The sequence below is a fragment of the Haemaphysalis longicornis genome, unplaced genomic scaffold (genome assembly GCF_048455015.1).
Source record: "Haemaphysalis longicornis isolate Haplotype H1 unplaced genomic scaffold, Haemaphysalis longicornis Haplotype H1 scaffold_1, whole genome shotgun sequence".
Classification (NCBI taxonomy): Eukaryota; Metazoa; Arthropoda; class Arachnida; order Ixodida; family Ixodidae; genus Haemaphysalis; species Haemaphysalis longicornis.
This window is the reverse complement of record NW_027526203.1, coordinates 469,402,573-469,415,712: the sequence shown is the minus strand read 5'-3', so window position 1 is coordinate 469,415,712 and position 13,140 is coordinate 469,402,573. Positions and strand designations below refer to the sequence as shown.

General features: G+C 48.2%; 1 protein-coding gene across 3 annotated transcripts in view; it reads left to right on the top strand.

Moving 5' to 3' along the window:
• Positions 1 to 13,140, top strand: part of LOC144156241 (myosin light chain kinase family member 4-like) — a 241,332-nt gene that overhangs the window by 174,205 nt on the left and 53,987 nt on the right. Inside the window, exon 1 of one of the 3 annotated variants that reach the window (XM_077688153.1) lies at positions 5,617 to 5,736. The exons of the other annotated variants lie outside the window; for them this stretch is intronic. Coding sequence (XP_077544279.1) covers positions 5,730 to 5,736 — 7 coding nt within the window. The 5' untranslated portion in view covers positions 5,617 to 5,729. Of the gene's footprint in view, positions 1 to 5,616; positions 5,737 to 13,140 lie in introns of those variants that run through there. 3 annotated transcript variants of the gene reach the window in all.

The following is a 13,140-nucleotide window of genomic DNA, read 5'->3' as shown; positions in this document are numbered from 1 at the left end:
TTTTCCATTCGTCTGTAAACTTGGATGTTGAAAGTGACGTGTGATAAATTATTGCAGGATACCTGCTGCACCACGCGGCTTGTTTTTTTAAGAAATTCATTTGGGGTATTGTCCGGGCCATTTGATTTTTTGAAGTCCAAGTTTAGTAAAAGGTTTAGGACTCCTCGCTGAGAAATGTTCAGAGGATCTATGCGTAAGGGATTGGTTGGTGGGAGTGGAAGAACAATGTTGTTGTCCTTTGTAGACACAGAGCTAGCGAAAAAATTCGCTGTATTGATTTGCCTTATAGTTTGTTCTTCTAATGATAAAGACGAAGACGGCGAGTTAGAGCTCCGAAAATGCCTACAAAACTCATTCAGGCTGTTTGTGATGAAACTGGGAAGGGTTGTATTAAATTAAAAGTGTTTGGCGTCTTTACTTTTTGCTTTCTGTTACCGCGTGTGAATATTTCAGTGGTGCCGCGGGGTCTTTGTTCGCGATTTTTACTGAGCGTCGTAATCACTTAACTCGACGTTCAGCTAGTATCACCTCTCTTGTGATCCAGTGATTATGCGTCTGCCCTCTTTTATGTTTTACCGAAATGAAGTTAGCGATGCAATATGATACAATGTTCCTAAATTGGAGCCACAAAGAATTCACGTCGGTGGTAGGATGAGAAGCCATTTGAGAAAAGTTCCAAACATTCCCTTTTAGACATATGCTGCATGCCTTCAGTGCTAACCACCCAGCTTTAATTTTATTGCGAGCGCATTTAATGCCCTGTCATCAGGCGTCGCCGCGACCGAGCGATGGTCCCAAAACTGGCGATGGTGCCAAGAGAACAAAAAAAAAGTAACAAATAAGAACACAGGCCAGTTTTGTCCAGTGAACTTTGTTCTGTTGTAATTTCCAGTTTCATGTCCTGGTTCACTGAGCTTGAAATGCTACAACGAGAAAGGTAATGGCTACATTGTTTATAGTAAGTTTGAATTTTAAAATAATGCGTTTTTGTATCAAAATTTTTTGCGGGAGCCAGATTGCGAATTTGTTTGAGCAGATTTTTGACTATACCGTTGTAACGAATATCAGATATAACGAACTAAATTACTGTCCCAATACTGCATCGTTATAACGAGATTGGACTGCAGTAGTTTCACTGCACCGAGAAAGGAATATTTGGTCCATTCAAGGTTAGTGTCCTTTTTGCGACCTTTCCACATACCGATGATATAAAGATAAAGCTATTTCACACCACCGAGGGCTGGGCTATCTTGACAACTGTTTGTCTCCTTTCGAATTGTGCGTCTTACTTTCGTAGACAAGTATTTCCTGTCAGCCATTCTCCTTAGTGGATTTTACTACACCCGTAAAAATTACTCATACGCTCCGTATCCCATTATTTCCGAACACGGACGCAGTAAAAGTGTTTTTAGGCTCGTTTATAGATAATTCTTCCACCCTTCCTTCACACTGTACCAATGAATTTTTTTCTTAGAAATTTTCTTTACGAATTCACGGCCTGCAAACTGAGCCGATTTAGCAAAAAAAAAATAGAAATAGTGAATAGACTGCTTGAACGTTAAATAAACCGATGATTTCAGGATGCTCAGGGAAGGGAAAAGAAAAATTCTTGAGGTAATTTCCCGTTGTCCGGCAGAGGTTGTTAGCGCACAATGCAGCTACCTTCACAGGTTGTGCGTGCGCTTACACAGCCCCCTCCAAGGTCGAGATAAGCCGTCGAACCTATATCGCGCCTCGCCTCCATGTGGAGAGTGTGCGACTGTAGGGCTCGTTCCGCTCCCTCGAGACTCGTACAGCCAGTCGCTCGCTCGTCTGTGCGGCTGTTGCGGCAGTAAAAGCTGTGCGCGCAGAACACCCCTAGCGCGTTGTATACGGCCTCGCATTCACAAATAAGTGCGGCGTCTGCCCATGGTCGCACAGCTTGCGCGCGCTCTGCCCTTGACAGCAGCTGTGATGCTGTTCGCAACACACAGCTCGCATCGGAAAGCGCATATTCGATTCTTCTCTCGACGGAGGCAACCGTGGCGCTTCCCCTCTGCCTGGTTGGTGAGGAACCACCGGAAGAAAGAGGAGCGGGAGAATGATCAAAAAGGCCAGCAGCAGGAACATCCGATATCGATGCAGGGAGAAAACACGTTTAGTTGTCTAGTTCAGGTTGTCAGAGGCTTGCAGCACATGTCTCCTAATTTTGAAGGCTCATGCAGCTGTCTTTTTTTTTTTTTACACGTGTTTGTATTGCACGTCAAGGCGGCCGATTCACCTGCACTCGCGGGGCCTGAATCAGGCCTCGAACTGCGCTCTTTTCCCCCTCCCTAATTTTTTTCTTGCGCGGTCAGAAAGGCCGTGATTTACACGCTTGTTTACAACACTGCTGACCTTTGGTACCTCGAACGCCGCGTAAATTGGCAGCAGAGGAAACGCTGTTTTACCCAGCTGTGCAGAGTGAATTTAGTTCCACGAAATTACCAATTGGGCTGCGAAGTCTCAATTCACACAGTACGCGATGGGAAGAGAGTATAGGTAGGTGGTAAAAGGCTGAAAGATAACCATGGTAAGATGACTTCGAAAATATTCACGTTAGTGTATAGGTGATAAATGCACATGTTATCGTGGCAGTTTCTTTGGTAGAAAGAAAAATTTAGCGGAGTATTTTTAAAAATTGGGCATTCTCCCGAAAATTCACGGGATAAGTGAAAACGACTATATTCGTTGCACGTGAACGAGAACGCCTTATTATGCAGCTGTTCTCACCTGGAAAGCGAAGCATGTTGCTTCGTGATTACTCGAATAAACAAACCGATGGAAGAATGATTCACAGACAGCAGAAACAGAAAACACAATGACACCGCTGGACTTACAACAATTCTTTATTGCAAGAGAGAGAGAGTAAGCATTTATTGCTGAAAATTAGGGTGGGGAGGGTAGGGGGTTAGGGAAAGCGGGCAAGGGCGGCCCTCCTATTCTGGTAGGTCACGTGCCACGGCCTCTGTCGTAGCACGTTGGGCCAGGGCAGCCTGGTCCTTAAGCTGGCCGTCGCGCAGCACGCACTCTGACTGCTCGTATACGTTTCAGGGGCCGGGGTTTGGGCACTGCCATACCAAGCGGAGTGTTGTGAATGGCAAGTCGCAGGGTTTGCAGTTTAAGGAGTACGTGGTCGGAGACTTGTGCTGTCGATGTTGATCTGCAGGCAGCGCCAGATCTGTTCGTCCTGAGTTGATAGGGAGTGTTGAGGGGGTGTATATATAAGCGCGGCGGGACTGTCGTAGTGGGAGAGTGCATTGGCTTATTGGGTAGAGGGGGGGGGGGGGAATTACAGCTGGAGTGTAGGGGGTGTCTCAGGGAATGGTGGGTGGTTCATACCCTCCGGGAATGCAAGGCGCGGGCAGTGGCGTGAGCCACCTCATTTCAGGGACTAGATATATAGGCGCGGTGGGACTGTCGGTAGTGGGAGAGTTTTATTTTTTGCTTCGAATAAGTAATATCAAAGCCCCTTTCTTAAGAAAAAGACGGTTCAAACGCGAAGCTTTGTCCTATGCAACCTGAGTCAAAGTCAAAGTCCAGAATCCAAACTGCTTAGACCCTTTTGGAACGGCGAAATCGGATACACGTCGGCTTCGTAGCGCGAGGGACCCAGAGAGAGATAAAAAGAGAGACAAAACTTTTATTGCCGCAAGGGCTAATTCGGGGAAGGGGTAGTGACCGTGGGAGGAAGGTCCCCGGTGACTTTGGCAGCCCGATCGACGATTTCGCCGAATCCGAGCTGCCCAACACCCTCGCCCAGTGCTCACCGTCTCGATATGGGGGGAATGGGTTGTGGGGGCATTGGCAGAGGAGGTGATCCATGGTTTGGACCACCCCACAAGCGGGGCAGTGGGGTGAGGAGTGCAGGGCGGGGTACATGCGGTGCAGGCGGAAGAGGCAGTACTGGGAAGAGAGGATTCTGTAGCGAAAGGGAAGTGACGTGGAAGTCGCCGGAGGAGAGCTTGACTTGTTGTGGTGGTTGCAAGGCGGGCGCAGTTCGGGCCTGGGCTGAAGTGCTTCCAAACATGAAAGAATGAGGGACAGCGCTTATCAGCATCACTTGCCCGCCCACACTTCCGTTACCTGCTACTCTCTGTGCGTCAATCTTGGGGCCGCACGGTACGTGAAATGGTGGTTAAACATTGTGAATGTGCCCTGCGGCCTTTTACTTTCGCTACAAAACATCTAGCGGACAGCGGTTCGCAGCTCGAACGACGACAGGGACGCTCTTTTGATTTGCATTCTCGTTGTGGATAGTCGGGTTTTAGGCTCTTCGATAGACTCGGCATAAGAGTGTGGCGCCATCTGTGAGTTTAACTTCTAACAGCGTGCAACGCTTAATTTGGGTGACTTGCTACGTCGGCACTAGCATCACTAAATAAGCTACGCTTAGCCTTTATTTAATGACGCTAGTCTGACCCACGTACACGAAAGCCTATACCTAACTGCGGCCTGCCACCTGTGCGGCGAACATGCCACCCTATCTCACATAATATGGGCATGGCCCCAGGATCCCACTAATAACCTCTGAGGAGCACTGGGAGGCCGGGCGCCACAGCTCCGACCGAGACCTTCAGGTGCGGATATTCGACAGGGCTGTGAAGGTCGCTGGGGAGTGGATGCCACCGGCTACAAGCGCGACCTGACAATAAAGTATCTCTCTCTCTCTCTCTCTCTCTCTCTCTCTCTCTCTCTCTCTCTCTCTCTCTCTCTCTCTCTCTCTCTCTCTCTCTCTCTCTCTCTCTCTCTCTCTCTCTCTCTCTCTCTCTCTCTCTCTCTCTCTCTCTCTCTCTCTCTCTCCATGCTGACAGCGCAGTGGTAGGGCAAGTGGTGCTACTATGGAGACTCTGTTTCAAATCCCAGTGGATCCCACCTGCTCTTTATATTTGCTCTTTACAACGGCGACCATTTTCTTGAGGGAACAACAGCTACTACAACAGCGACAACGCCGACGGTTTTTCCGGAATGGATGACTTAAATAGTCGACAATTAGTGGCAGTTTCAAGTTCAGTATGGCGGATGGTAAGGTGACTTCTTTTCGGGACCAGCAATTTGTTACGGCGGTACTCATTCGAGAAACGTCATTATTGGAAAGGCATTAATGAAAAATTAGGCGCAATTAATTACCTCGAAAAGTATTTCGCCATGCGCTCCCGGCGGGGCATCGTCTCGCCTGACCCCACAACGGCGATGCGAGTTTTATTTTCCTTGTATCTTTCTAAATTTCTGTAGATTGCTGCATGAAATCGGCTCTCCGGACTAGCCTCAGATGTTGTCGACGTGGCCGCTGCAACACTTCGTCATTCCTCCGGCCGGGTCAGTTGTTGCCGCCTCGGCGCAAGCACGCTGTCACAGGATAGGCGCGCCGCAGAGAGGGCAACGTCGCGGGCACGCGTGCACTGGCATCGCCTCCGCTCTGACCTCAAGCGGACGGCTTGTGACCGCGATATGCGCGCAGGCTTGGATGATTGCAGCTGGATTAAAGTTATTACAGCCTTCAGTTTGTGTTTTCGTTTCTCTCTTCATTTTTTTTTTCGAGCCGCCTAGGCAGCGTTGTCGCAACCGCTACACTAGCGCTGAAACCCAAACACACAGAACTTGGACCGCGAGTGCTTGGACGGGTCGGTGGTTTAGCCGAAGCGGTGACACGTCCCTCGGGGTTTCTCGACTTTGAAGTTCGAGCAGTCTGGCAGAGCGGGCAGTATCGTATGGACCGTGAGTTATTCTTTTTACCGCTTTTTATAGTGAAACACAATTTGCTCGGGAAAGGCCGGGGAATTAATGCGCTATTCCCATCATTGTACAATATATAAGCCATCATCGTTTCGTAAGATTTGCTACGTGCACACACACACACACACACACACGCACACGCACCAGGAGTGTAGTTTGGCCAGTGTGTCTGTTTGTAGTTACTGAGAGTGTGCTCTTTAGTAGGGCTTTTGTCCGGTGGTGGATAGGTTCTTCCGTTGAGTCTCAGTATGCTTAAATATTCAGTGAAGGTTACGGTCTCCATGCATCCTACAACAGGCTCCTAACCCACGCTGGTACGCGTGCGTACAACCATGCGTTAGGAGCCTTTTCACTGCTTTCGACGCCAACGCCGGCTTTCTCGCTCAATCGGGCGTCTCGTTCTTTCTTCGCATTACAGCGGCGCCAACATGACGAGTAAATTGGCGCTGCTTCTCATGCAGAAAACGCCAGCCCAACGTATCTATCCTATCTAAGCGCATGCGACCTTGTACGCCTTTATACTACACTGTGCTTTTATCGCTTCAATTATTCGTCGACGAATGCAACTTAATACGGCATTTATTTTTATAGCGATTAATCCTGATGCCCCATACAAACGACCTCATTTGCGACTCTCTCGGGTCAAGGCTTTGTGTTTTAAATCTCAACTGCTCAGCGCTCTTGGGTAGATCAAAGAAACCGGTACCGGTAGGTCCATCCGAGGGGATGGATCAGTATTGAGCGTTCTCTAGGTAGTCGGGCGATGCTCGCAACTGGTTCTTGCTACAGGAGACCCAGATGTTCCAAAGTAGCAAGCAATGGCATGCCAGCGCGCACTTGGCATCAGCCCGTATCACTGCCTTGCTGCTCAGCGAAAAGACATCACAAAGGCTCGGATGGTTTCTACGCTGCACGTATTCTGGTTTCCAGTGCGCCACCGAATAGTATAACGCACCGCTTTCATATGGAGTTGCCCCTGCAAAAGATTTGCGGTACCACTGGCTTTATTACCAGTTCTACGTGTTTTAGACAGGCAAGAGTGGTCGAAATGTTGATACTGCAAGAGGCTTTGCCGTGCACGAATTTCGTGCAAGCTGAATATTCATGTCAAGGTTGTTTCTGTGGTTAATATGCTTCACTCTGCAAACAGTCGGTCAGCCTTGACACTAATTTTCGCGTCAGGCTTTTCTCTCGATTGCAGTGGCTTACTTGTTTAGCTGCCTCTACCACCAAATAGTTTATCTGCGTTCATTTGAGCATGCATAGAGAACTAGAGCGAGGCAGCGAGTGCGAACTTACGCGCATAAGGAATAGCGCAAAATTGAAGTGATATCTCCCCTGTTTGTTCCGATGACGATTTTAGCGCAATAGCATGTAATAAAAAGGCATTATACGACTGAGCTATTTGGCTCTTCCGTGTGTTCATATTGTCGCCACTTTCAAGTAAGTTTCAGGTCTCCCCCCCCCCCCCCCCCCCAAGAGTTTGCTTTATTTGAAAAAGAGCGACCGCTGTTATGGCAGCATGCCATAACTTCTATATTCACCGCATAAAGAGGACGATGAACACGTTTGAAGTGGATGTACGTCAGTACGCAAGCAAGGTAATGGAAGTAAAAAGGGTACATTAAAAAGCGGGTAGCCGACGACACGCGGTTCGTTGATTGCAGACAAAATTCCTGCAGAGCTTTTGGCCCTGAGTGCCTGTCGTGCTCAGCGCGTTGGTTTGCTTTAACCACGTATGTTTAAAGTATTTTATTGAGATGTTTTTTTCCAGCGGACATTTCATCTAAAATTGTAGCTGGGCTGGTATCACGATTTCATTGCTTAAATAAAATTGGCTGCTAAAGAAGATTCCAGCGGTCTGTTCAAATTCTCAAACATGCAACTAATTTGGGTAATCTAAGATACCGTAATTACCCGATTCTAACGCGCACCTTTTTTCTGGAAAAATAGGTCGAAAAATCGCATGCGTGTTAGAATCGGATACGAAACCGAAATTGCCGAAACAACGGAAACTTCGTCCCGCCCATCGCCATCGCCATCTCAAGATGGCGCCAAAGCTTTTAGCAATGATTTTTCGGACGCAGGAAGCATAGGCGCCCAGGCTTTTCTATCGGCGTTCACACAAATCGTCAAATCGTTCCACTTGAGCACTTGATAACAGCAATGGCAACAGCGGCTCTCACGCGTTCAAAACGAGTGGTCGGCTGAAGCGTGCGCCTCTGGAGAAGTTCGCAGGATGGGCGTGCGAGGCGTGGGCCACCATCCCGTCGATCATGATTGAACGTTCGTTATGAAGTGTGGCATCGCGAACGCGCTTGACGGCACCAAGGACGAGATGTTGTGGTCAGCGGAGAGCGGCGAGGAGTGAGATTAGTGAGATTACTTCGAGAACTAAATCGCCCGTTTCTCTCGCATTCGTTTTTCTTGCTCACAAAGTTCCGTTCGCGTTATAAACGGAAGTGAAAGTTTTTTCGGTTCTTTGACAGGAAAATTGGGTGCGCGTTAGAATCGGGGGCGCGTTAGAATCGGGTAATTACGGTAGTCTTTTTTCAGTTACTATCTCACTACTAACGATTTCTTTCGGTGGTGGTATTATGATAGATTTTATCACATTTAATTCCCTTTCTTCACCCTCATCTGCAATGGGATGCCAGAAACATCATTGGCAAATCAAGCCGTTGAGAGAGGATTATTCCTGTCGATGAAAGCGAGTTCACACCGCCTCCATATGATGCTTCGTCTCGTGGGCCCCAAACTTAAAATGCGTTTACAGCGGCATAACAAGGTAATAATAAGAAATTTTAGTTAGTTCCCTGGAAGGCCAGTTTCACAGCCTGTACCTGGATTATACATGTATAGATTGTCGTATGCCATGATCTGACCGTCGTGTTATCTACACCATGCTGTGCGCGGCTTAGAGTTGGGCTACTCGGTGTGTACTAAGCTTCGACGTGGTTACTAGCGCAGACAGGTAAGAGGAGAAGAAGGCCTCACGGCCCAAATGCTTTTCTGCCGTCTGGTACTTTTTTTCTTTTCGCCCCTTTATTTGCTTTTCACGCTAGTAATCATGCCGAAGTGCGGGGCACCATCACGCATTCCAGTTTTCTTGAAATTTTGGGTTCGATTTTTTGGTCTCGTCTCTTTAGCCCACAGGTCGCAAGTGGTCACGTAACACCCATGCAGTTGTAACAAGGGACAAAAGCCGTGTAGGAAAAGCAAAAAAAAATACTCAGCATGTCTTCAAGATGACATCAGTGAGCGTGTCATCGAGAAGAAATAAACAGCTGCGTAATGTTACCCGGGTTCGCAAAGAAGAAATATGGGTGCCTCACCACGCAGGGCAGCGAACGCTGTTAACGTTTCTTGCATTTTAAAAAAGGCGAAAACACACCAGATTTTTGCTTTTTGGCTGGCGACGATGGCATAACCGCTACAACGGCTTCTTACGTTTTAAAGGTCACTTTAATGCAGCGCTCTCCGTTGCACCTAGAAAGCCGCCAGGTAATACGAGGCTTTCGCTCATCTATGTATAGTTGCGACCGATTTCGGTCTCGCACTTACCAGATGCAGCATAACACGTGCCACTTGGAAGTACGAACAGTCGGGCAAGCCTCTTGTTCCTATTTCCGAATTCATTGAATGGGTATGCTAAACTTCGAGGAACGACTGCGCTAAAGCGTTGTGGTACTGGACGCGAGGTCACGGCTTCATTCCTGGCTGCTGCGGCGGATGTTTTTCTGATGGAGACGCTAAACGGAACGGGGTGTGTGTTGAGATTTCAGTGCACGTTGCAGATCTCCAGGAGGTCGAAATTAGTCCGTAGCCCGCCGTGCGCTACGGTACGCCGCAATGCCCACGTGTAGCTTTCGCGCATAAAGCCACAATATGAATTTTTATGGGTAAATGTCGGTGGTTATGCGTACAAACTTCTGCGGTGATCGTGCTTTGTCGGCAATAATCCAGAATCATCCTTTTAAATGGGTAGCATCTCTGAGTTAGCTCACTGAGCTTCTGCGTCGTACTGTTGGTCGATCGTTGTAGGGCATCCTTGCCTTGGCCAAGCTGGCCCGCCTTTATGAAGTGCCATTACATACGAACAAAAAAAATTCCTGAAGAAGATCACATGAAGGTAGATGTTCAGCGTCACCTGCAACAACTACGATGTATTTGCAGATACTGCATATACTTACATAAGATTGAGTGCTACGAAGCATTTTACACTACCTCTTGAGCCACTACGTACGATTCTTTGTCGACGCGACCCGATAGGCACACGCACTTTTGGTCAGGACCGGGCGCATGGCAGCCTCGCTGTAAAAACTGCCGCGTAGCATCGCTGTGACTGCAGCGCGTAACGCGCGGCGCACCGGCCCGTTCCATGCCGGCTTGATCATTAGCACCAAATGCCACACCGTCTGCAACACGGCCAGCATCTGCCCCACTCAAAAGGCCCTCGGATGCATTAAATGTGGTCAAATACACCTTCTTGAAGACTGTATAATCAAACGGAAGATGGAACACCACCCTCACCTTGCCCAAAGCACAGCCCTGTTGTGAGAACTGCAATGATGCGCAACCAGCCGCCGACCCAAAATGGCTAGCTAGAGAGGAACTGGATCCGAACCAGCAACCCCGAAGCAGCAAACCGCGATTTCAACGATAATAAAACACCTTCTACCTACACCATGGCTCTATCTCCTTACCTCCATATGCACTCCCCCCCCCCCCCCTCTCACTGCGACTATCGAATGTCTGTCCCTCCAGGTAAAATGGATATACCTCCCCCTACCCCACTAAACCACCGGATAGCGCTCCTCCCCATTTCCGTCTAGACCCCTTCCGGTTTTGAATTGTCGACTCCCACGGCGCCGATACTCACCTGCTGTCAAGAAAACCATTATGGAGGGTATACGGCACAACCTTCGCCAAGCACCCTATCCCGTTGATCCCGGCACCTACACCTCCAACGCAGCCTAACCCAACTGTTCTCAGCTCCTTTTAGTGCACGCAGCTATTTGAAACGTTTCAGAAGAGTTTCGCCGCTCGCTGGCCACTGTCCACTGTGGCGAACACGCATAACAAAAAGCAAATGGTCCCAGTGACGATCATTCAGTGGAATTCTCAGTGCCTTCAGTCGAAAAACACTGAGCTCAACCCAGTTTCAATCGACCATGGTCCTCCTTTTGTACACGGTGAGGTGAGGTGACTGTGAGAGGGAAAGAGGTTCCCAGCCTGCACCGTTTGTACAAGGTCAGGGAGTAACCAGGATTCGCAAGAAAATATTCTTTTTACTTAACCCAGAATCCAACACACCTCTCGGCGACTCACAACCGCTCCGCCACTCCAGTCTGGCGCAGCCAGGCAGCACTGCTATATGTCGGGTGTAGCGCAACACCGCCCTGGGCACGTAGCCCAGGGCGGTGTTGAGCTACACCCGACACGTAGCCAAGCTTTACTCGATACAATGAAACAGCACAACCTATAGTGCTATTTAATGACCATGACTACCCCAACTTTATCGGTCAGCCTTCCAGCCAACCAGATACACCCCCGACCTTACCCGGGCGTCCCCGCAGTTATGAATCCTGTGGCCAACCCAAACAGACACCCTAGGCAGTGACTATCCCAAAGTTCGCTCTGTTTCGGCATCCTACCCGCACAAATCGCCGCGCGTGATCAATAAGGAAACAGTAGAAAATATTATGGATAAAAGAGAAGAAAATCATGAGCCATTCCAATCCGTGAAAGTGGATGAACAGCGAAGCTCTTTAGCGCATGACATAGAGGTCACAAAGAATTCCGGTGAAATTTTATTTCTCTTGAGCGTTGACGGCGGTCGCCCTTAACAAAGAACATACATAACTGCACGCAATTTTATTTTGACTGTACTAGTGATTTTGAAAATGGCGCCTATTTATAACTAATATAATCAAAATGCATATTCAAGGTATGAGACCTGCAAACATGAGGTATAAGTCAAGTTTTGGTGTTTTGATCTTGCGGATGGTGCCTATTATTAACTAATGTGTTTTCGAGGTGTCCAAGTGTTGAGACGTATGAGCTTTAGGTCAAAATGATCTTTTGAACTGCGAGCGACTTTGGTGGTGACCGCGTGAAAGAACACTCGCTTCGGGACGTTCTATTTCCAACGCCTCGTTCTACAGAAAGCCTTTTGCTTCAAACACACGTGGAGCCTCAGGAGTTCTTGCTCGAGGACATAGAAAATACACGGAACCCAAGCCATAAAAGCTTTCTTTAAAACAACCGATCTGCTTCACGATCCCCTACAGCCTTAGGCTTTCGACTGGCTTCGTTCTGCCTCCTACGCATTGTGCCGCTGCTCGTCCCCTTTCGCTGCCGCCAAATGAAGCGCGTGCCTTGTAGCGTCTCGCGCTTCAAGGACGTGTGGTGCCTCGGGAGTTCTGACGTGATGTCATCAAAAGAGGTGACAAAATCTTACCTAATACAGCTCCGCTCTAAAAATCTGAGTTCAAACACCACCGCCCTCCGATGAAAGCAATTAAGGTGTCTTGCGGTAAAACCACTTTATTTGTATTTCGCATTCGTAATTTTGTAATATACCGGAGAAAATTGATTCTACGGTTGACTTTATTCAATAAGGGGGCTGGTATCCTCAAGACGGGTAGGGTTTACAGGAAGGGGTTAGTTGGGCGGCACGTCCTCGGTTCTTAGGTCTAGGATGCCATCTTGGAGGGTTTGTCAGGCTCGCCTGAGACTGCTTTATGGATACCGCTTTTTATAACGCAGCGGCCAATGTCCCCAAGAAAGGGTGGTCGCTCAGGACTAATCGGAGGCGGACATTTGGGCCAGTAGGGGTTCGCCATTGCTTGAGTAAGGCAGCCCCACCCCTGCTGAAGCTTTTGCAGGGCCATATATATGGTAAAGGTCCAGAAATAGTTGTGCCCCGCAGAAGCTGCCGCTGTGTCTTGATCAAGCGTGCGGGCTGCCTTGTTCATGGCTAGATTAAATAAGTGTACGGCGAGAATGGACCCTCGAAAAAACTCGAGATGATTTTAGATAAACGATCGTATATCTAAAATCAATGCTTTAAACGTTATAAGTACCCTTGGAATTTAATTGAGTACGAAAAACAGCATTCTCGAAATATTTTGATATTTGCACGCCTCTGCAAACGGGAAGCTCTGATGGAGATTTTGGCGTCATGCGGGACAGTACGTTTCGCCTGCGTTAGTCGATTGCGCTCATTTGGATCATTTCAAAAGGTTTAACTTTGGTAACTAGCGGTAAGTTTGTTCTTTCCCAAGTTCACTAGGACCAATAACGTGGGTATAAGGTGTCGATTGAGCATATATTACCTTTTCATTATTAAGTAATCATCCCAAAAATATTGGCATCTAGTCT